General features: G+C 30.9%; 1 protein-coding gene across 1 annotated transcript in view; it reads left to right on the top strand.

Annotated features, from left to right (window-relative positions):
* Window positions 1–1,660: 1,660 nt before the first annotated feature.
* The window catches only part of LOC142235972 (ovochymase-like), a 56,328-nt gene continuing 34,395 nt past the window's right edge, over window positions 1,661–23,593 (top strand). Inside the window, exons 1-8 of the mRNA XM_075307224.1 lie at window positions 1,661–1,783; window positions 6,848–6,995; window positions 7,052–7,224; window positions 12,676–12,880; window positions 12,965–13,013; window positions 13,115–13,302; window positions 13,617–13,712; window positions 13,768–14,091. Coding sequence (XP_075163339.1) covers window positions 6,914–6,995; window positions 7,052–7,224; window positions 12,676–12,880; window positions 12,965–13,013; window positions 13,115–13,302; window positions 13,617–13,712; window positions 13,768–14,091 — 1,117 coding nt within the window. The 5' untranslated portion in view covers window positions 1,661–1,783; window positions 6,848–6,913. The remainder of the gene's footprint in view (window positions 1,784–6,847; window positions 6,996–7,051; window positions 7,225–12,675; window positions 12,881–12,964; window positions 13,014–13,114; window positions 13,303–13,616; window positions 13,713–13,767; window positions 14,092–23,593) is intronic.

The raw sequence follows: 23,593 nt of genomic DNA, 5'->3' as shown, positions 1-23,593 counted from the left end.
TCAAATGTCTATTCTCTTTGTTCCGAATGTCTATTCTCTTTATTCAAATTAAATAATATTTAGACTTAAGCATATCAAATTTTTGGCCTTATCATAAAACAGTTTTCCGAAACAACATACAAGCGGTTTCACAGAAATTGTTCTCTTTTGATTCTTTGGCTGTGTTATGTTGATATCTTTTGTCAACTCTCCCGGTTTCCATCTCTATTTCTTTCTCTATACTCTCTCTATAGCTTTGAATAAAATATCACAACATATGTATGTTTAGTCCAAATTTGTAAATTTATATATGTTTGCATTCACACATATGATTTTTATGAAACATTCATGCCTCAAACATAATATATTCTAACATATTAACATAGATGTCCCAAACATTTAGTGTTAGTTTAGGAACATTACATGTTTGCACTTAAATATATTGTGTTTTAAAATTGTGCCCGAAACACATTTTGTTTATATCGGAACATATGAAAAACATCTTTTTCTAACAGTGTATAGAAAATTTTGTCGAAATTTTATTTTTGTATAAAATTTTGTCAAAATTTTATTTCTATAGAAATATTTGTCGAAATTTTATTTCGATAAAAAAATTTGTCGAAATTTTATTTCTATAGAAAACTTTATCTGAAATTTTATTCCTATAGAAAATTTTATCAACATTTTATTTCTATAGAAAATTTTGTCAAAATTTTATTGCTTTGCCCAAATAAATTTAACAAAAATTATTTTTCTCTGTTGGTTTAGCTACACTTGTAGTTTAGTCAATGCATGGTTTTAAGCTGAAATCAAAAACAACAACAATGATTAAAGAAAAAAACCAACAATAACAAAACAAAACGAATTTTATTTCTATCGAAAATTTTGCGAAATTTTATTTCTATAGAAATATTTGTCGAAATATTATTGCTATAGAAAATTTTGTCGAAATTTTATTTCTATAGGAAATATTTTATCTATTATATTTCTATAGGAAATTTTGTCAAAATTTCATTTCTATAGGAATTTTGTCACAATTTTATTCCTATAGAAAATTTGGTCAAAATTTTATTTCTATAGAAAATTTGGTCAAAATTTTATTTCTATAGAAAAGTTTATCAAAAGTTTATTTCTATAGGAAATTTTGTCAAAACTTTAGTTCTATAGGAAATTTTGTCAAAATTTTATTTCTATAGGAAAAATTTTAAAAGTACATTTTAGTTGAGGAGATTGTTGGTAAATTAGCAAAATCTACCAAAACATCTAGAATTCTACCAATCTACCAAGCAGTAAAAAATCTACAATTTTTGATAGAATTCTACCAAATGTGTGGCAACCGTGGTTATAATACAATGAACTGATGCTGTTTTGAGATTAGCACTAAAATGTCAAGCAAAAGCATTTCTCTGAGAGCAGCAATGGAAGCCGGTTTGAGTTCAATTTGATATTCAACTCTTTTTTCCTATTTCTCTTATAGCAAGATTAAAATATTAAAAAAAAAAACAATTTTCTAAGATACTCTGTTTTATATGAGAAAACGAGAAGCAAAAACTTATAAATGAGATAATTAAATCAGTGTATAAATTATTTATTATGCTCCAAGCAAACTTGGTTCTTTTTTTAATCAACATCCCTCTGATTCTTGTGTATTTCCCCATTACCCAATTGACCAGTATCGCATAGAACACTCAACGATCAAGTTCAGCTACTGCATTTAGTTTTATACAATAATTGAAAACAAAACGTGATTTCCACCAGAAAAAAAAAACTTTTCTCCTATATATTTATCCTCAATTTTCTGAATGTAAAATTATTTTAGATAGAATTCCTGTGCATATTGTAAAATCGCCCTAAACTAATATAATATTTTGAATGACGCAAGGGATAAATAAAAATTATACTCTCAAAAAAGTGAACCCACCAGGAAAGAAAACGTAGATAAATTTAAACACCGTTATCATGAAAATAAGTAAATATCCCAGCTAAAACATAGCTTTCAAAAATGAAGTTTGGATCACAAATTTGTGATACGGAAGTATTGCAAATTTGGATCATCTCCAATGAATTTTACATGGGCAAACGAAAACATTTTTCCAACATTTTATTCCTAGAGAAATATTTTTCAAAATTTTATACGAAGAAAAAAATTTGTCTAAATGTTATTCCTAGAAAAAATTTGGATTTCTATAGAAGATTTTGTCAATTTTTTTTATAGACAATTTTGTCCAAATTTTATGCTATAGAAAATTTGTGAAATACCTCTTAGGTGGAGAGGAATATTTTGTAAAATCGACCAAGACATCAAGAATTCCACCAATCTATCAAACAGTACAAAATCTACCATAATTGGTAGAATTCCACCAACAGTGGCAACAGTGATTATGACACCAAGGCATAACATTTTAAGTACTTCTTTATTAGTATGAATGAAACAATAAAAATATAGTACGTTTTAAAAATACATTAGCAAACATAGCTATAATGGAGCTTCATTAAAATGGTGGTTAACCAATATATACAAAAAGTTATATTTGGAAAAGTCTTATTTGGAAAATTTTAACTAAAAGATATTAAACGAACTAAAATACAGTTACACGCAAAACAATAATTCTTTCCTCCCAAACGAAATTTTAGACAAACAAAGTTTGTTTCTCATTTGCTTTTCGCTGTAAGGAAGTGTATTTGGAAGAAAAGTATATACTTTTTGTAATAAACGTTTATTCTTTTCCAGGATGTAAAAACAATTTCATAAAGACAAACTAAAAAAAAAACATTGTTTTCTTGCTAATTGCATTTTCCCTCACATCTTTATCACATCCACGAGGTTTTTAGTTCTTAACACCTTTTCCTGTAATACCAACAATGTAGAAGAAATTATACGATTTTATAAATTTTTAAAATTTTTTTACCTTTCGCCTGGACGGAGAATCGAACCGCGGACCATGCAATTTGTAAGCCAACACACTATCCATTGAGCTATGTTGCTGTTATTGTCATCAATAGACAATTATCCATATAAGTTATATTTATATAACATAGCTTGCGGCGCCCACGAGCCGATTAAACAAACGTTATTTAACAGAAACATACATTTAGTTGGGCACCTTGGAGCAGTGGTAGCTACGTCCGCCTTGCATGCCAAGGGTCGTGGGTTCGAGCCCTGCTTCGACCAAACACCAAAAAGTTTTTTTTTTATATATATTCCTGCCGGAAGATCCCGAAAAGGTGTTAAACATTAAATAAGAGGTTGGCTGATAAGTCCCCGGTCTAACAAAGAAAAACACATTTTTTTTTTCAAAATTCGTTTTTATTATTCAACATAGTTCCCTTCAAGAGCGATACAACGATTACAACGACCTTCCAATTTTTTGATACCATTTTGGTAGTACTCCTTCGGTTTTGCCTCAAAATAGGCCTCAGTTTCGGCGATCACCTCTTCATTGCAGCCAAATTTTTTCCCTGCGAGCATCCTTTTGAGGTCTGAGAACAAGAAAAAGTCGCTGGGAGCCAGATCTGGAGAATACGGTGGTTGGGGAAGCAATTCGAAGCCCAATTCATAAATTTTTGCAATACTTTTTTCTTCTTCATATGGGGCCGTTTTGCCGCGATTTCGACCTTCAAACGCTCCAATAACGCCATATAATAATCACTGTTGATGGTTTTTTCCTTCTCAATATAATCGATAAAAATTATTCCATGCGCATCTCAAAAAACAGAGGCCATTACTTTGCCAGCGGACTTTTGAGTCTTTCAACGCTTCGGAGACGGTTCACCGGTCGCTGTCCACTCAGCCGACTGTCGATTGGACTCAGGAGTGTAGTGATGGAGCCATGTTGTTGTTTCAAAAATATTTTTTTTTTTATTGAAAAAAATTTTTTTTTTGGTGATAAAAGTTTAAAATTTTCGAGGCAATTCAAAAAAACTCTAACAAAACAAAAACGTTTTCGGCACACGTTTCCCAAACTTTTTTTTTCTTTGCGTGTAAATTGGCTTTTTATGCCCTGGTGCGTTCACTGTTTTTATGAGTGTATTAATCAAATTACACTAGTTTACAAAAAAAATTCAAGTACACTTGATGGAAACCAACTTTTATTATGTATTTTGAGCTGCTGAATTCGATTTTTTTTTAATTTTTTTTTAACTATGGAACAGATTTTGAGATATCCCGCTATTTTTAAATTTTCGCATTTTTTCCACTAAACACAATATATCTCGAGTTAGAAATGGTTTATACTTTTCTGGCTGAAAAAATCCATTGTAAAATACGATTTTTTTTTAAGATTTTGATTTTCGCATTGATATTTTTGAACCACTTAACATATCACAGATTATATTAACTTTGTCATTCCGTTTGTAACACATCGAAATATTGCTCTAAGACCTCATAAAGAATATATATTCTGGGTCGTGGTGAAATTCTGAATCGATCTAAGCATGTCCGTCCGTCCGTCCGTCCGTCTGTTGAAATCACTCTAACTTCCGAAACAAGCTATCGACTTGAAACTTGGCACAAGTAGTTGTTATTGATGTAGGTCGGATGGTATTGAAAATGGGCCATATCGGACCACTTTTACGTATAGCCCCCGATGCTCAGATTTGGCTTCCGGAGCCTCTTGGTGGAGCAAAATTCATCCGATCCGGTTGAAATTTGGTACAGGGTGTTTGTATATGGTCTCTCACAACCATGCAAATTGGTCCAAGTCGGTCCCCCATATAAACCGATCCCCAGATTTGGCTAGCGGAGCCTCTAAGAGAAGCAAATTTCATCCGATCCGGTTGAAACTTGTTACATGGCGTTAGTATATGGTCTCTAATAACTATGCAAAAATTGGTACAAATAGGTCCATAATTATATATAGACCTTATATATAGCCCCCTATATAAACCGATCCCCCGATTTGGCTTGCGGAGCCTCTAAGAGAAGCAAATTTCATCCGTTCCGGCTGAAATTTGGTACATGGTGTAAGTATATGGTCTCTAACAACCATGCAAAAATTGGTCCACCCTATATAAACCGATCCCCCGATTTGGCTTGCGGTGCCTCTAAGAGAAGCAAATTTCATCCGATCCGGCTGAAATTTGGTACATGGTGTTAGTATATGGTCTCTAAAAATCATGCAAAAATTGGTTCACATCGGTCCATAATTATATATAGCCCCCATATAAACCGATCCCCACAATTGACCTTCAGAGCCCCTTGGAAGAGCAAAATTCACCCGATCCGATTGAAATTTGGTACGTGGTGTTAGTATATGGTCTCTAACAACCATGCAAAAATTGGTCGACACCGGTCTTAATTATATATAACCCCCATTTAAACCAATCCCCAGATTTGACATCCAGAGCTATTGGAGGAGCAAAATTCATCCGACCCGGTTAAAATTTGGTACGTGGTGAAATATAAAAAAAGTATATGGCCGCTAACAACCATGCCAAAATTGGTCCATATTGGTCTATAGTTATATACAGTCGACTCCGCTTTACTGAAACGTTAAAAATGCAGCCATTTAATTTCAGTTATCCGAAGTTTTTGCTAAAGCGGACTACGGATAACTGAAAAAAACTTCCAGTAATGCGAACTTCGGATAACTGAAAAAGTTTCAGTAAAGCGGACTCCGTATAACTGGAAAAAAATCCACTCAATTTCAGTTAACCGAACTTATGACCAATGCTATGTACATAAAATAATAAAAACAAGGTGTTTGATTCCGTGTGTGTGCCATCTACAATTTTACCTTTCAGTTGATTTTATTTACAGAGTGATTTAAACTGTTTTGAAAGTGCCATCTTCACTTGAAATAAAGCGTTCTCAATACGGAGAAGAAAATGTACTCTCTCTCAATAGCGAGAATGTGGCATTTTCAGTAAAGCGAAGTCATACTAATGTGACGAAACTCATTTGAACACAAAAAACTTTTCAGTAATCCGATTTTTTCAGTTAAGCGGAGTTTCACTAAAGCGGAGTAATTTAAATGAAATTGACAGAAAAAACAACTGGGGAATGCGATCGATTTCAGTTATCCGAGGTTTTTCAGTAAAGCGCATTGCGCTAAAGCGGAGTCGACTGTATAACCGATCCCCAAAAATAATCTACCAAAATGTTATTTCTATAGAACATTTTGTCAAAATTTTATTGCTCAACTTTTGTGGAAGTGGAAAATCTTACTCAGACTTCACATCATTGTTGTTGTTGTTGCCATCAATTCCTGTAGTTGCTTTCTTCGCCGTTTACTTTAAAATTGCTGCATTGTTGTTGCTGGGTGTTATTTGAATTCGGCTGTTGCTATTCTTTTGTGTACAAAAACTAATAATTTAGCTAATATTTAAGTGGGAAGAATTCCCCACTCCTTCATTGGATTTTATTTCTATAGAAAATTTTGTCAAAATTTTATTTCTATAGAAAATTTTGTCAAAATTTTATTTCTATAGAAATTTTGTTAAACTTTTATTGTTATAGAAAATTTTGTCAAAATGTTATTTCTATAGAAATTTTTGTCAAAATTTTATTTCTATAGAAAATTTTGTCAAACTGAATTATTTACGTATTTTATCGGGCCTTTTTGTTTAATATATACCCCCGTTAAGAAGTTTTAAGATACCTTTAGTACAAGTTTCTATACAATCCATGGTGGAGGGTACATAAGATTCGACCTGGCCGTATATACTTGTTTTTAATTCCAATATGAACTGAAATCTTTATAATGTTTGAACTAATTATAATATCATTATGATTGTTATTGAGGTTTGCAAAGAAAATTGTTTTAGGAAATATTGCTGAATATACCATTCCCAAAATTCGTATCAAATTAGGAATTAGGTACTACAATATTCAACCCACTCCTACCCCGGTTTTAACCCATTTTTATAGGTTTTTAAAAATTTTTTAACATAAATCTAAATAAATATCAAGAATACATAACCGATTTGGGTGAAAATGTTCTTGAAACTAAACAATATGAAAGATGGCATCATAACCTTATGCATATTTACTATTCTGATTACTATGGGACGTTGTGGTGAGTATATTATTAACAATACTTCAACATATTTATTTATATGATTCCTCTCATAGAATATGGATCCAAGTGTAAAACACCCGAAGATGTGCCAGGAATTTGCATACCCGTTAAATCATGTAAGCCAGCCCATGATTTTTTTATACAACTAGCACAATCCAAACGACCTATATCGGCTAGTGAACGTGAAGAAATCCAAAGCTTACACTGTGGCACTTTTCGAGGGGTGGTAAGTTCATTCATTCATTTTTATCTGAAAAGATTCCTGTAGAAATGAAAATTTCCGATAATTTTCTATAGAAATTAAATCTTCTGAAATGAAAGTGAAGCCAATTTAAATCCATTTTACTTCATGGAACTATTATGTTTTGAAAACGTTTTCTAGACTTTAATAATATTTTGTGTGCTTAAAATGAACTTAAATGACCTAAAAAAGAGGGAAAAATTATACACAAATCAATCATAAAATGATTTACTACATTCGTAATGCCATCAAATAGTTCAGAATTTATTAAAACTAGTAAATTTTACAAATAATCTATCGACATTTTTACAAGTTCAATTTTTTCCTTCCAACTTCGAAAATTTCTTTAACAAATGAAAATAAAAACAATTATGTCTAATAAATATTCTTGAATTTGTCGAAAAATATTTACTTATTTTTGTGAAATCGGCGTGATATCTGAGTTTTTAAACAAGTTTATTTAAATTAATTTTAAATTAATCTAAATTTTCTAAAATAAACCAAAATTTTTTTCCGGTGGGTTCACTTTTTTGAGTGTATTGAAATGAAATTTTCCTATTATTTTCTTCTAAAATGAAAACTTCCGATAGTTTCCTAAAGAAATTACATTTTCCGATAATCTCCTATAAAAATTAATTTTCCCAAAAATGTCTTATAAAAAGAAATTTTCCTATAATTTTTTATAGAAAAATTCCCATAAAAATGAAATTTACATAAAATTTCCTATAGAAATGAAATTTTCATAAAATTTTCCATAGAAATTAAATTTTCAGAAATTTTACCATAGAAATTAAATTTCCCCATAGAAATGACATTTTCAGAAAATTTCCTATAGACACGAACTTTTCAGAAAATTTCCTATAGCAAATAAATTTTCAGAAAATTTTCTATAGAAATGAAAATTGCCGAAACTTTTCTATAGAAATGAAAATTTTCGAAATTTTCCTATAGAAATGAAATTTTCAGAAAATTTACCATAGGAATGAAATCATCAGAAAATTTACCATACAAATGAAATTTTCAGAAAATTTACCATAGAAATGAAATCTTTAGAAAATTTTCTGTAGAAATACAATTTTCAGAGAATTTCTATAGAAATTAAATTTTTATAAAATTTCCTATAAAAATGAAATTTTCAAAAAATTTCCTATAGAAATGAAATTTTCAGAAAATTTCCTAAAGAAATTAAAATTTCAGAAAATTTCCTATATTAATAACATTTTTCAACAATTTCTTATAGAAATGAAATTTTTGATATATAAAATGAATATAAAATTTTTTTCTAAAATTCCTATAGAATTTAAATTTTCAGAAAATTTTCAATAGAAATAAAATTTTTCGAAAATTTCCCATAGAAATTAAATTTTCAGAAAATTTCCCGTAGAAATTTAATTTTCAATAGAAATAGAAATTAAATTTTCATAAAATTTCCCATAGAAATAAATTTTTAGAAATTTTACCATAGAAATGCAATTTTCAGAAAATTTCCTATCGAAATTAAATTTTCAGAAAATTTCCTATAGAAATTAAAGTTTCAGAAAATTTCCTATAGAAATGAAATTTTTAGAAAATTTCTTATAAAAATTAAATTTTCAGAAAATTTCCTATAGAAATTAAATTTTCAGAAAATTTTCTATAGAAATGTAAATTTCAGAAAATTTCTATAGAAATGAAAATTTCCGAAATTTTTCTGTAGAAATGATTTTTTTGGAAAATTTCCTATAGAAATGAATATTTTCGAAATTTTCCTATAGATATGAAATTTTCAAAAAATTTCCTATAGAAATGAAATTTTCAGAAAATATCCTATAAAAATGAAATTTTCAGAAAATTTCCTATAGAAATACAATTTTCATAAGATTTCTTATAGAAATTAAATTTTCAGAAAATTTCCTATATAATTGAAATCTTCAGAATAATTTCTATAGGATTGAAATTTTCAGAAAATTTCAGAAAAAAATTAAAATTTCAGAAAATTTCCTATAGTAATAACATTTTTCAACAATTTCTTATAGAAATGAAATTGTTGATATATAAATGAAAAATTCCGAAAATTTCTTAAAAAATTAAATTTTCATATAAAAATGATTTTTTTTAAATGTATTCTATAGAATTGTAATTTTTTCTTAAAATTTCCTATAGAATTTATATTTTCAGAACATTTTCAATAGAAATTAAATTTTGTCGAAATTTTTTTATAGAAATGAAATTTTCAGAAAATTTCCTATAGAAATTAAATTTTCAAAAAATTTCTTATAGAAATAAATTTTCAGAAAATTTCCTATAGAAATGAAATTTTCAGAAAATTTCCTGTAGAAATTAAATTTGCAGAAAATTTCCTACAGAAACGAAATTTTCACAAAATTTACTAAAGAAATAAATTTTCAGAAAATTTCCTATAGATATGAAATTTTCAGAAAATTTCCTATAGAAATTAAATTTTCAGAAAATTTCCTATAGAAATGAAATTTTTAGAAAATTTCCTAAAGAAATTAAATTTTCAGAAAATTTCCTATAGTAATAACATTTTGCAACAATTTCTTATAGAAATGAAATTTTTGATATATAAATGAAAAATTCCGAAAATTTCCTAAGAAATTAAATTTTCATATAAAAATGAATATTTTTAAATGTGTTCTATAGAATTGTAATATTTTCTTAAAATTTCCTATAAAATTGATTTTTTTTCTAAATGTGTTCTATAGAATTGCGATTTTTCCAAATGTTTCTTATGAAATTGTTTCCATAAATTTTCTATTAAAATAAAATTTCGTATTGAATATTTTTTGTTAAATTGGAAACACTTCATGCTATTAATGAACAGTTTCATAATCCCAGCAAAAAAAGCGTCGCCAAAAAGTAGTGAAAATGTCCTTTTTGTACCCGGAAGTGGTGCAAAATTGGCGCAGAAGCGATGAATTTAACATGGGCTTGTCATAGGACGGATGTCCACCATTTCAGTTGCCGTTGCACTGAGTTTGCATCACTTCTTAAGGTGTGATGCGAATTCACTGTTTTGGATATGAATTAAGAAAATATGTCTTATTTTGAAAAATAAATAAATTTTAAAAATTTTTATGATTTTTATGATTTTTAATGCATTCTAACGCTTGCCTGGAACGATTGACATCAAATATTTAAAAAAACTCGCAAGTTTTCTAGAATGGATTTAACATTTATTTCGGCCAAATTTAAATAATTTGTATCATTTCATTAATTCCTTATGTGTTTTTAACCTATTAAAAAAAAAAAAAAACAAGTATATACGGCCGTGAGTTCGGCCAGGCCGAATCTTATGTACCCACCATGGATTGCGTAAAAACTTCTACGAAAGACTGTCATCCACAATCGAATTACTTGGGCTGTGGTATCTTCAAACTTCTTAACATCGTTTTCTAAATTGTTAGTTAGTCCATACGTGGTATATATTAGACAAAAAAGTTATGTATAGTTAAGTCTACAAATAATTACGAATCGATATGCACTTTTTGCACGTTAGGTAGAGAGCCAGAATTGAAATACGGGGGTCGATTATATGGGGGCTATATAGAATTATGCACTTGATATGGACTAATGTTTGTGTGATTGGGGATCGTTTTATCTGAGGGCTATATCATTATAGTCCGATATGGACCTAGTTAGGCATGGTTGTTAACGGCCATATACTAGCACAATGTACCAAATTTCAACTGAATCGGATGAAATTTGCTCCTCCAAGTGGCTCCAGAACCAAATCTCGGGATCGGTTTATATGGGGGCTATATATGATTATGGACTGATATGGACCACTTTTGGCATGGTTGTTAAATACCATATACTACCACCACGTACCAAATTTCAAGCAGATCGGATGAATTTTGTTTCTCCGAAAGGCAAATCTGGGGATCGCTTTATATGGGGGCTATATATAATTATGGACTGATATGAACCAATTCCTGCATGGTTGTTGGATACCACACTGAAAAAACAGTGAACCCACCAGGAAAGATAACTTTCGATTAATTTTAGAAAATTTTGAACTTTTTTAGAAAATTTTAACTAAACGGTATTACAAGCGCTGGCTTTGCACTTCGATATGGCAAAAATAAGTAAATATTTTTCGACAAATTCAAGAAAATTTATTAGACATAACTAAATTTTTTCAGTAGTTAAAGAAAATTTTGTAGTTTTAAGAGAAATCTTGGAGTTCAAAATTGCAAGAATGTCTTTAGTGACATACGAAGTTCATGATGGACACATTTTGGGTAAAGTTTACAAATTTATAGAAATAATGAACTATTTTGTAAGAAATACGAAATTAGGAAATCTTTATGCTTTATTTGTGTATAACTTTTTCCCGTTTTTTAGTTCATTTAACTAACATACGCAAAAAATTATTTGACTAAAATAAACTTTTTCCAAACATAATGATTCTAATATAAAGTTAATATGGCTTTAGTGAAATAGAGAGTTCACTTTTTTTTGAGTGCATATACTAACATCACGTACCAAATTTAAACCGAATCGGATAAATTTTGCTCTTCCTAGGGGCTCCGGAGGTCAAATCTGGGGATCGGTTTATATGGGGGCTATATATAATTATGGACTGATTTCGACCAATTTTTGCATTGGTGTTTGAAGCCACATATGTACCAAATTTCAGCCGGATCGGATGAAATTTGCTTCTCTTAGAGGCTCCGCAAGCCAAATCGGGGGATCGGTTTATATGGGGGCTATATATAATTATGAACCGATGTGGACTAATTTTTGCATAGTTGTTAGAGACCATATACCTACACCATGTACCAAGTTTCAGCCGGATCGGATGAAATTTGCTTCTCTTAGAGGTTTCGCAAGCCAAATCGGGGGATCGGTTTATAAGGGGGCTATACGTAAAAGTGGACCGATATGGCCCATTTGCAATACCATCCGACCTACATCAATAACAACTACTTGTGCCAAGTTTCAAGTCGATAGCTTGTTTCGTTCGGAAGTTAGCGTGATTTTAACAGATGGACGGACGGACGGATATGCTCAGATCGACTCAGAATTTCACCACGACCCAGAATATATATATATACTTTATGGGGTCTTAGAGCAATATTTCGATGTGTTACGAACGGAATGACAAAGTTAATATACCCCCATCCTATGGTGGAGGGTATAAAAGCAATTCCCATTAAAAGTATGAAAAAAAGCGAGTTATAAAAAATTAACTCGAATGGACTTCCTGTGCAGTTAAAATAAAGAACTTCTTTGGGAGAACATTTTTGGAAGCGCTTTTAAAGTTGTGCCTTTAGAAGAACTTCCAACATTTTTTGCTGGGATCCTAAGGAAACATTTTATTTTGGTCAATGCAATACTTTCGCTGGTTTAATTTTAATGAAATTTTCTCTAGACACACTGTTTACATTTAAAGTAAAATATTTATGCATTATTTTCGTTTGGTTCTATTAGCACCACATCTGCTGCGAGGTATCGAAGGTTCAATTGAATCCAGATGGTCTGGATGTCCTAAAAAAACAAAAGTGTGGCCTAATCACTTCTGACAGAGTTACAAATGGGTTTGAAGCTAAATTGTCGGGTTTCCCATGGATGGCCTTATTCATATACGATGATGAAAGGGATCCATACAAATGTGCTGGAACTTTAATAAGTCAACGTATGTAATATTTCTGTATCGTTTACTAGGAGGATTTCCAAGTTGATTAAATTTTCCCTTATTTTATTTTTTTTTTTTGCATAGAACATATACTAACAGCTGCCCATTGTATTCGAGGCCATGAATCATTATTGTAAGTAGTACAAATCACATTTTATTTACATAGGTTTGGGATTTTCCTTTCTCTCTACGAAAATTAATACGGAGGAGATACGGCTGTTACTATTTTTCTAGGATGACCATTAGATTGGGTGAGCATCGAATAAGTACGGCGACAGATTGTATTACCTTTGGCAGCGAGGAAACGTGTGCCCCTCCCGTAGTAGATGTTGAAATTGAAGAATTCATTTTACATCCAGATTATCATGGAATTTATAATGATATTGCTTTGATACGTTTGAAGCGCAAAGTGGAACCTCAAAGTGAGTATGAACATTGATTATACACGCAGAGAAGGAATATGATCACCTCAAACATGTTTCAAGAGCAAAATGTTATTTTTGTATGGTGACCATGTAACATGTTTGTCACTAAAATGTTATTTTCTCGTCAAATATAACCTGCTTGCCGAAATCAGATACATGATTTCCGAGAAAATAACATGGTTGCGAAAACCATGTTACATGGTCACCACTCAAAAATAACATTTTGCTCTTAAAACATGTTTGAGGTGATCATATTCCTTCCCTGGGTGTATACTGAAAATGTGGTCCAACTTGGTATTCTCCAATTATAGGTCATATAAAACCAATTTGTCTTCCAATCTATGACAATCTAAGATCGAAACTTTATGATAATTATGTGGTATCGGGCTGGGGAAGGATGGAAAATGGTATGTTCAAAGATTTTTATTTATCGTCGACAATCTTAGCTAAGCGTTTTTATAGGATTTAAATCGGATGTTCTAAGAATCGCACTGTTGCCTCGAGTCGACAACTCTATCTGTCAAACTCAATTAAGGCCTTACCGTCTTAAATCAGCTTTAAACGAAGGACATATATGTGCTGGTGGCAAAGATTTGATTGATACATGTAAGGGCGATTCAGGAGGTCCTTTGGGTTATAAGGATATTTATAATAATCGTCCACGTTTCATACAATATGGCATTGTCTCTGTCGGATTAGAAAGATGTGGAGAGGAGAATGTCGCAGCAATTTACACAAATGTCTCGCATTATATGCAGTGGATTACGGATCATATAAAACCTGAATAATCGATATGGAATGTATAGAAATTTCAGTATAATTTAATATTCAATACAGAATTATTCTATAAAAATAAATAAATGTCATATCAACAATTTAATATATTATATACATCTAAATATTATTTATCGTAGTATGCAAGGGATCCTACACAGAAAAAAAGCATGCCCGGTTCCAAAGATTTTGTCTTTACTTTAACAATTTTTTCATTGATTCAGAGCCAATTCAAGTAAGGAGAATTCAAGTAAGGATACTTCTAGGATACTTCTAGGAAGAAAATTTTATTTTTTAGATTTTTCACATTTTTTTTCTTTCTATGCTATCAAAGTCCTTTAAGAACAAGTTAACGACAACTTTATTTTTCAAATTCAGAAACGACTTCCAGTAGAAATTATTCTATGTTTCAAGTAAAAAACGTCTTTAAAAGAAAGTGTTTAAAAACATGTCCTATTTTTGACAACAAATTCAAAGACAATTTCATTATTTTTAAAGAATTTTTCTGAATTTTTCTGAATTTTTCTGCAAAATTTGCATTCGTATTTTAGCGACATGAAATCTTTGACCTCACTACAATATTTTTTTTTCAGTGTATTTCCTTTTTTGTTTCTTGAATAAAGGGTGTGCTACATCAATTCATTCTTTTGGGAATAAGGTATATTGAATTTTGAAAATAATTTGCCGATGATGTTTTGTTTCCGCCCATAAGCAAAAACCAATTAATAAATCTTCCGTTTTATTGAGGGATTCCCAAATGGAATTTAAACATGTGCGCAGTAATTAAATTAAATAAGGCAGTGTAAATGTAAACTTTACAATGATAAGAACTTTTTCAAATATTTACTTTTATTTGTATAAAAACAATTGGAGATTGTAAGTTGTCATGATGATATTTCTGGAAATTTTTCATTTTAATGGGAAATTTTGGAAAAATATAATTTTTTATATGAAATTTTAGGCAAATTTCATTTCTATAGGAAATTTTAATTCTACAGAAAGCTTTTAGAAACTTAGTTTCTGTAGAAAATGTCAGAAAACTTTTTGTATATGAAATTATTGGAAAACTTCATTTCTATGAGAAATTATAGAAAAATTAAAATTCTTTAGGAAATAAACGGAACATTTCATTTATATAGAAAATTATTAAAAAATTTAATTTCTATGGGAAATTTTTGGAAACTTTTATTTCTATAGGAAATATTCGGAAAATTTTAATATGTGTGGACATGTGTTTTGCTTATCATTTTGGCATTATCGGCAAAATTTTTTTCTTGGTTCGTTAAAAGAAATCGGAACGTACGAGGAGTAAGTCGAAATATTCAGCCGGGCCGAATCTTAAATACCCACACACAAAAAAATTTTTTTCTGATTCAATCACCAAATTAATTGATCCAATTAATTTTTTAATTGAAATGTCTTCAATCACGAAAATGATAGTATCAATCATAGTTTTAATTGGGCATAGAAAAAATTCTTGATTAAAAAATTAATTGATTTTCAAATTAATTTCAATTAATTTTTTAATTGATTCAATTAAAAATTTAATTGATGTTGATTGCAAAAATCAATTAATTTATTAATTAAAAAAGGTAACTATTTTTAATTACTTTCTGAATTGGCTTAGAGTTTTTATTTGGATTAACAAATGGTTGTTTGAAATACATTTTTAATTAAAAATTAAAAAAAAAATCAGCACTTTTTTTAACTGAATTAGTCTTCCGAATTTGATTAAAAAGTTAATTGTATCAATTAATTTTTTAATTAAAAATTTAAAAATTTTCAATCATTGACTTAATTAACTTAATGCTTCTATCATAATTAAAAAGTTAATTGTATCAATTAATTTATTAATTGAAAAAATTTTCAACTTCAATTAACTTTTTAATTGGAAATATTTTGGTGATATTTTTTTCTGTGCACCACAATGAATCAAATATAATAGTTTTCTTTGGAAATTTCAGGGGGGGGGGGGGTTTGATGACAGATATTTTCCCAAGCAGATCAGTTCAACCAGTACGCTTCCCACAGATAAATGTAAAGATTTTACCTATGAAGACTAGATCAGATTCTGAATTTATAGGAACCATTTTTATACCCTGCGCCACACTGTGGAACAGGGTATTATAAGTTAGTGCATATGTTTGTAACACCCAGAAGGAGACGAGATAGACACATGGTGTCTTTGGCAATAATGCTCCGGGTGGGTCCCTGAGTCGATATAACCATGTCCGTCTGTCCGTCCGTCCATCCGTCCGTCCGTCTGTCTGTGAACACATTTTTGTGATCAAAGTCTAGGTCGCAATTTAAGTCCAATCGCCTTCAAATTTGGCATATGTTCCTAATGTGGGTCAGAATAGAACCCTATTGATTTTGGAAGAAATCGGTTCAGATTTAGATATAGCTCCCATATATATCTTTCGCCCGATATGCACTAATATGGGCCCAGCAGCCAGAGTTTTATACCGATTTGCTTGAAATTTTGTACAAACATAACACTTAGTCGTATAGTCAAGCGTGCAAAATTTGATTGAAATCGGTTCAGTTTTAGATATAGCTCCCATATATATCTTTCGCCCCAAATGGACTTATATGGCCCCATAAACCAGATTTTTGGCCGAATTTGGTTGAAATTTTGCACTGAGAGTACAATTAGTAGTATAGTCAAGTGTGCAAAAAATTTGATTGAAATCGGTTCAGATTTAGATATAGCTCCCGTATATATATATGCACTTATATGGACCCGATATGCACTTATATGGACCCAGAAGCCAGAGTTTTATCCCGATTAGCTTGCAATTTTGCACAATGAGTACAATTGGTAGTATATATATGTATGCCGAATTTGATTGAAATCGGTTCAGATGTAGATAAAGCTTCCATATATATTTTTCGCCCGATATGGACTTATATGGCCCCAGAAGCCAGAGTTTTGGCCCAATTTGGTTGAAATTTTGCACTAGGAGTACAATTAGTAATATAGTCATGTGTGCCAAATTTGATTGAAATCGGTTCAGATTTATATATAGCTCCCATATATGTGTTTTTCTGATTTTGACGAAAATGGTCAAAATACCAACATTTTCCTTGTTAAATCGCCACTGCTTAGTCAAAAAGTTGTAAAAATTACTCTAATTTTCCTAAACTTCTGATACATATATATCGAGCGATAAATCATAAATAAACTTTTGCGAAGTTTCCTTAAAATTGCTTCAGATTTAAATGTTTCCCATATTTTTTTACTAAAATTGCGTTCCACCCTAGTGCATTAGCCAACTTAAATTTTGAGTCTATAGATTTTGTAGAAGTCTATCAAATTCTGTCCAAATCGAGTGATATTTAAATGTATGTATTTGGGACAAACCTTTATATATAGCCCCCAACACATTTGACGGATGTGATATGGTATCGAAAATTTAGATCTACAAAGAGGTGCAGGGTATAATATAGTCGGCCCCGCCCGACTTTAGACTTTCCTTACTTTTTTGTTTGAGCTTTACAGGAATCATAAACATCTCTTGTAAGTGCAAGACAATGATGAAATAACGCCTTGATTTGAAATCTAAAATCTGACTACGAGAAGTAAAATCTGGAAATTTTGCATTCAGTTTCAAGCAATTTTAATGGTCAGTGCGCCTTCTATACCCTCAATAAGTGAAATCGGTCTATATAGAGGCCTTACCAAACTAGAGTTTTTTGTTAGAGTTGTTAGAGTTTTTTTTGAATTCGAAAAGTATAACTTTTATCACCAAAAAAATTCGTTTGTTACAAAATTTTTAATTGTTCAATAAAAAAAGTTATTTTTGAACCAACAACACATTCCATTTCGTTTATATCAAACACTTTTCTTGTCTGACTTTAGGTCTTTAATAAGACACATTTTACAGTTCATAGTAAAAATTTAATATAGTAAAATGTAATGTTGAACATTTTCGTTTTTCGGAATCTTCCGACCATATCTGGAATATATGTAAAAAAAAACTTTGGTCGAAGCAGGGATCGAACCCACGACCCTTGGCATGGAAGTCGGACGTAGCAACCACTGCTCCGCGGTGCCAAACTAAATATATTTTTCTGTTAAATAAACTTTGTTTAATCGGCTCGTGGGCGCCGCAAGCTATGCTATATAAATATAACATATATGGGTAATTGTCTATTGATGACAATAACGGCTACATAGCTCAGTGGATAGTGTGTTGGCTTAAAAATTGCATGGTCCGCGGTTCGATTCTCCGTCCAGGCGAAAGGTAAAAAAAAATTTTAAAAATATATAAAATCGTATAACGTATAATTTCTTCTACATTGTTTGTATTACAGAAAAAGGTGCTAAGAACTAAAAAACTTCGTGGAAGTGAGAAAGATGTGAGGGAAAATGTAAATAGCAAAAAAAAATTTTTTTGAGTTAGTCTTTATGAAATTGTTTTTACATCCTGGAAAAGAATAAACGTTTATCACAAAAAGTATATACTTTTCTTCCAAATACACTTCCTTTCAACGATAAGCAAATGAGAAACGAACTTTGTTTGACTAAAATTTCGTTTGGGAGGAAAGAATTATTTTTTGCGTGTATATTGTCAATTTGTGGCATATTGGATAAAAAAATAGAAAATACACTTTCTAAACGCCCAAGAAGCAAAGTCGGGAAAACGGTCCATATTGGGGGCTATACCAAAACATGGACCGATAGGCACCATTTACAGTACATTTTTGATGGTCCTAAAATACCTCTAGATTTCCAATTTCAGGCAAATTGGATAAAAACTACAGTTTTTATAAGCCCAAGACCCCAAATCGGTAGGTCGGTTTATATGGGGACTATATCTAAACCTGGACCGATATAGCCCATCTTCGAACTTGACCTGCCTGCGAACAAAAGACGAATCTGTGCCAAATTTCAGGACGATAGCGCCATTATTGAAGGCTGTAGCTTGAGTACAACAGATAGACAGACGGACATGATTATATCGTCTTAGAATTTCTCCCTGATCAAGAATATATATAATTTATATAGTCGGAAATCTATATTTCGATGTGTTACAAACGGAATGACAAACTTATTATACCCCCGTCACCATTCTATGGTGGTGGGTATAAAAAAAAGGTGGAAAATATATAAAAGTTACAAAGGGATCTTCATAAAAATTACGAAAATGCAGTTGGGACAGTAAAATGAAAAAAGGAGGAAATAGTGAAAAATTAAACAGTAAAATGTATAAAAACAATGTTTAGTTCCTCTTTATTAATAAGTAGTCCAAGAGGAGTTGACGGACACCTTCAAATATAAAAGCGGGCATTGAGTTCGAGTTTTGCAGCTAAAACAATTGAAAAAGTTTATGTTCTTTAAAATGAATTATTAAAGAAAAGTAAAAGGCAAAACAGTGTCATTTTAGAGCGATAATGCCAACTTAATACCGGCCTTAAAGGTAAAAATAAAATTAAGTACAAAACACGATAAGCTTTAAATGCATTTAAAATAGTGTTAAATGCTAGTAAAAAATTGTTCACACCTAAATAAATTTATGTGCATATTATAAAATTTTTTATGTATGTTTATAGTCGACTCCACGTTCTTCTTTTGTTAGAGTTTTTCAATTCTTTCCAAAATTTCAAAGTTTTATACCAAACACAGTTTTTTATTACAAAATTGTTATTTTGCAATAAAAAAAAATAATATTTTATTCAAAAGCTCAGTCCATTTCGTTTATATCAAGCACTGTTTCTGACTGTAAATCTTTAATAACCCACATTTTGAAGTTTCATTATAAAAATTTAATATGGTATAAATATAAATGTATAAATTTAAAAAAAAATACACAGGGATTGAACCCACGAACCTTTGCATGCAAGGCAGAAATGCTAACCACTGCTCCACGTGGCCAACAAATGTATGTTTCTATTAAATAGTGTTATGTTTGCCATGCCATGCTCGTGGGCGCTGCAAACTATGCTATATAAATGTAACTTATAACGATAATTGTCTACTGGTGACTATAACGTAGCCCAGTGGATAGTGTGTTGGCTTACAAACTGTATGGTCATCGGTTCGTTTCTCCATCGAGGCGAAAGGTAAAATTTATAAAATTGAATAATTTCTTCAACATTATTTGTATTACAGAAAAAGTGCCAAGTATTAAAAATTGAGGGAATGAGCACAATCTTTATTGGGGAAAATTCTTCCAAGCATATAATATTTTTGAGCTCAAAATGCTTCACATAAAACAAACATATTAATGTTTCGGCAGTATCCAATAATATATGTGCTTCCTGCAAAATATGTCTGGAATATATGTTAGAGAAGCGATTTTTTGAGGGTGTGTGAGATATTATAGGAAAATTTTGAATTATTTATCGGAAAATTTTATATCTAATTATACAATTATTTTTCGAGCTTTATGGACAGATATAGATTAAGGAACATGGTTAATAGAGCCATTGAAAAGAAAACGCCAGATACCAATCTATACACGCCTGGACTGTACATGTTTCGGTTCGGGCGAATGAACCTTTCCACAGCCTTTAGTATAGATCTGGCTGGGAGAGATAACTCAATTTTGGGCCCTTTATGCTAACTCCTTATGGAGAAAACATTTGGGAAATTTCCTCTTACAAATTGAATAATCTTTTCTCCCACTGTACATCATCTTTTCATATAACTTACAAGTCCCTTAATCTTATTTTTATTTCGTTTTGTTACATAGTAATGCAACAACACGAAATTTATTTTTAGAAAGCTAATTTGTTAGAATTCACCTAAGTGGTGAACAGTCGAACAATGCTTATTGTTTCTACAGTCAACTACAACATATGACAATTAACAGAAACTGGTTTCCAGGATACAACAACAATTCTAACGCGTACATTAGTCGTGTTTTTCCTAGTTTTACGACGGGCTCATCGTTGCTTATTATATTTCATGTTAGCCTGATAATGAAACAGGCAATTGACGTCCAAATGCATTATATCTAATTATACAATTATTTTTCGAGCTTTATGGACAGATATAGATTAAGGAACATGGTTAATAGAGCCATTGGAAAATTTTATTTCTATAGAAATTTAAGAAAATTTCAGTTCCATAGAAAATTTTTGGAAATTTTAATCCCATAGAAAATTTTTTGAAAATTAATTCTATAGGAAATTCTGGAATATATTTTTTTGGTAAATGTTTATATAATTTCATTTCCTGAAAAATTTTGTACACTGACAAAAAATATTGACCTAATATGGAAAATTCTCGAATTTAAGGACAACATTCTTTGACATAATGACATTTTAATTAAATCAAAGTTTATAATCTTTGCTTCAATTTTTTTTCATTGAATTTATATATAACACAAATTTTGGAAATTTTCGTCCATCTGTTAAAGTCGTAGGTCTTTGAAGTAAACAAATTTTCTTTAAAGTAACGAAAAACATTTTTAATTTAAAGAAATCACCCTTAAGTTAACTAATGTAGAATCTTTAGAATTAAGATAAAAACACTTCAAAAAAAAAACAATACTTCTTTTGAAGAATGACAATTTGATGAATGAGATTTGTATCCTAATCATAATTTTATTGATCCTAAATTTAAAGCCAAAGAGGTCTCTAAAATATGTAGTTTTTTAAAAGAAGCCGCATCTTGTTTTCGGATTCAATACCAACATCCTTAAGGGAAGGTCAAAATCTTTAAATCCAAGTGATCTCTTTTTTGAGTGTATAGGAAATTTTCATAATATTTCATTTTTATGTCAAATTATTGAAAAATGTTTCATATTTATTTATTTAATGTTTAGTGCAGGATTCTCATAACATACAATTTTCCTGTGAACATACAATTTCAATGAGAAATTTTTGGAAAATTAATTATATACACTGAAAAAAATATTGCCTTGAGGTCAAAGATTTCATGTCCTTAAAATACGAATACAAATTTAGCTTACACGCACAGAAAAAACATGCTTGGACATGGTTGCCGCATCCATTTAATGCTTATCTAGAGTGTGTAATTGTCGCGAAAAATCATGTATTTTGTCTTTGTAAAAATAATTTTCGAGCGGAAAAATATATGCTGACAATAAACATTTAAATGGTTCTCAAATGACGCAAACATGTTCTATTATTTAAATTATAGAATTTGAGACCATTAAATTGTCGCGAAAATCATGTACCTGACCATTCAATTTTTTACTTTCTTGCAGAGAAAAAAGTATTTTTATAGGTTACGTATAGACATGTCTAGAAGCATTATTTTCGTGACCATTTAATTTTTTGCAGTGAAAATAATTTTATAAAAGCATTGAGCAGGTACACACGATTTTCATTTTGCGCGTCAGTCGTGTGTTGATTGTTTCTTGGAATGGACGGAGAATGCGGAATCACTGTGTTTTGTGTTAATTTATTTACTCATAAGTGCCACGTGGTTTTATGTGAACACAAAAAAGGAAAGTGTAATTAAAAAAATTTACCTGTTTTTATACCCTCCACCATAGGATGGGGGGTATATTAACTTTGTCATTCCGTTTGTAACACATCGAAATATTGCTCTAAGACCCCATAAAGTATAAATATTCTGGGTCGTGGTGAAATTCTGAGTCGATCTGAGCATGTCCGTCCGTCTGTTGAAATCACCCTAACTTCCGAACGAAACAAGCTATCGACTTGAAACTTGGCACAAATAGTTGCTATTGATGTAGGTCGGATGGTATTGCAAATGGGCCATATCGGACCACTTTTACGTATAGCCCCCATATAAACGTACCCCCAAATTTGGCTTGCGAGGCCTCTAAGAGAAGCAAATTTCATCCGATCCGGCTGAAATTTGGTACATGATGTTAGTATATGGTCTATAACAACCATGTAAAAATTGGTCCATATCGGTCCATAATTATATATAGCCCCCATATAAACCGATCCCCCGATTTGGCTTGCGAGGCCTCTAAGAGAAGCAAATTTCATCCGATCCGGCTGAAATTTGGTACATGGTGTTAGTATATGGTATCTAACAAGCATGGAAAAATTGGTCCACATCGGTTCACAATTACATATAGCCCCCATATAAACCGATCCCCCGATTTGGCTTGCGAGGCCTCTAAGAGAAGCAAATTTCATCCGATCCGGCTGAAATTTGGTACATGGTGTTAACATATGGTCTCTAACAACCATGCAAAATTTGGTCCACATCGGTCCATAATTATATATAGCCCCCATATAAACCGATCCCCCAAATTTGGTTTGCGAGGCCTCTAAGAGAAGCAAATTTCATCCGATCCAGCTGAAATTTGGTACATGGTGTTAGTATATGGTATCTAACAAGCATGGAAAAATTGGTCCACATCGGTCCACAATTACATATAGCCCCCATATAAACCGATCCCCCGATTTGGCTTGCGAGGCCTCTAAGAGAAGCAAATTTCATCCGATCCGGCTGAAATTTGGTACATGGTGTTAACATATGGTCTCTAACAACCATGCAAAATTTGGTCCACATCGGTCCATAATTATATATAGCCCCCATATAAACCGATCCCCCAAA

This window comes from Haematobia irritans, chromosome 1, assembly GCF_050003625.1.
Source record: "Haematobia irritans isolate KBUSLIRL chromosome 1, ASM5000362v1, whole genome shotgun sequence".
NCBI lineage: Eukaryota > Metazoa > Arthropoda > Insecta > Diptera > Muscidae > Haematobia > Haematobia irritans.
This window is presented reverse-complemented; position numbering and strand designations above follow the sequence as displayed.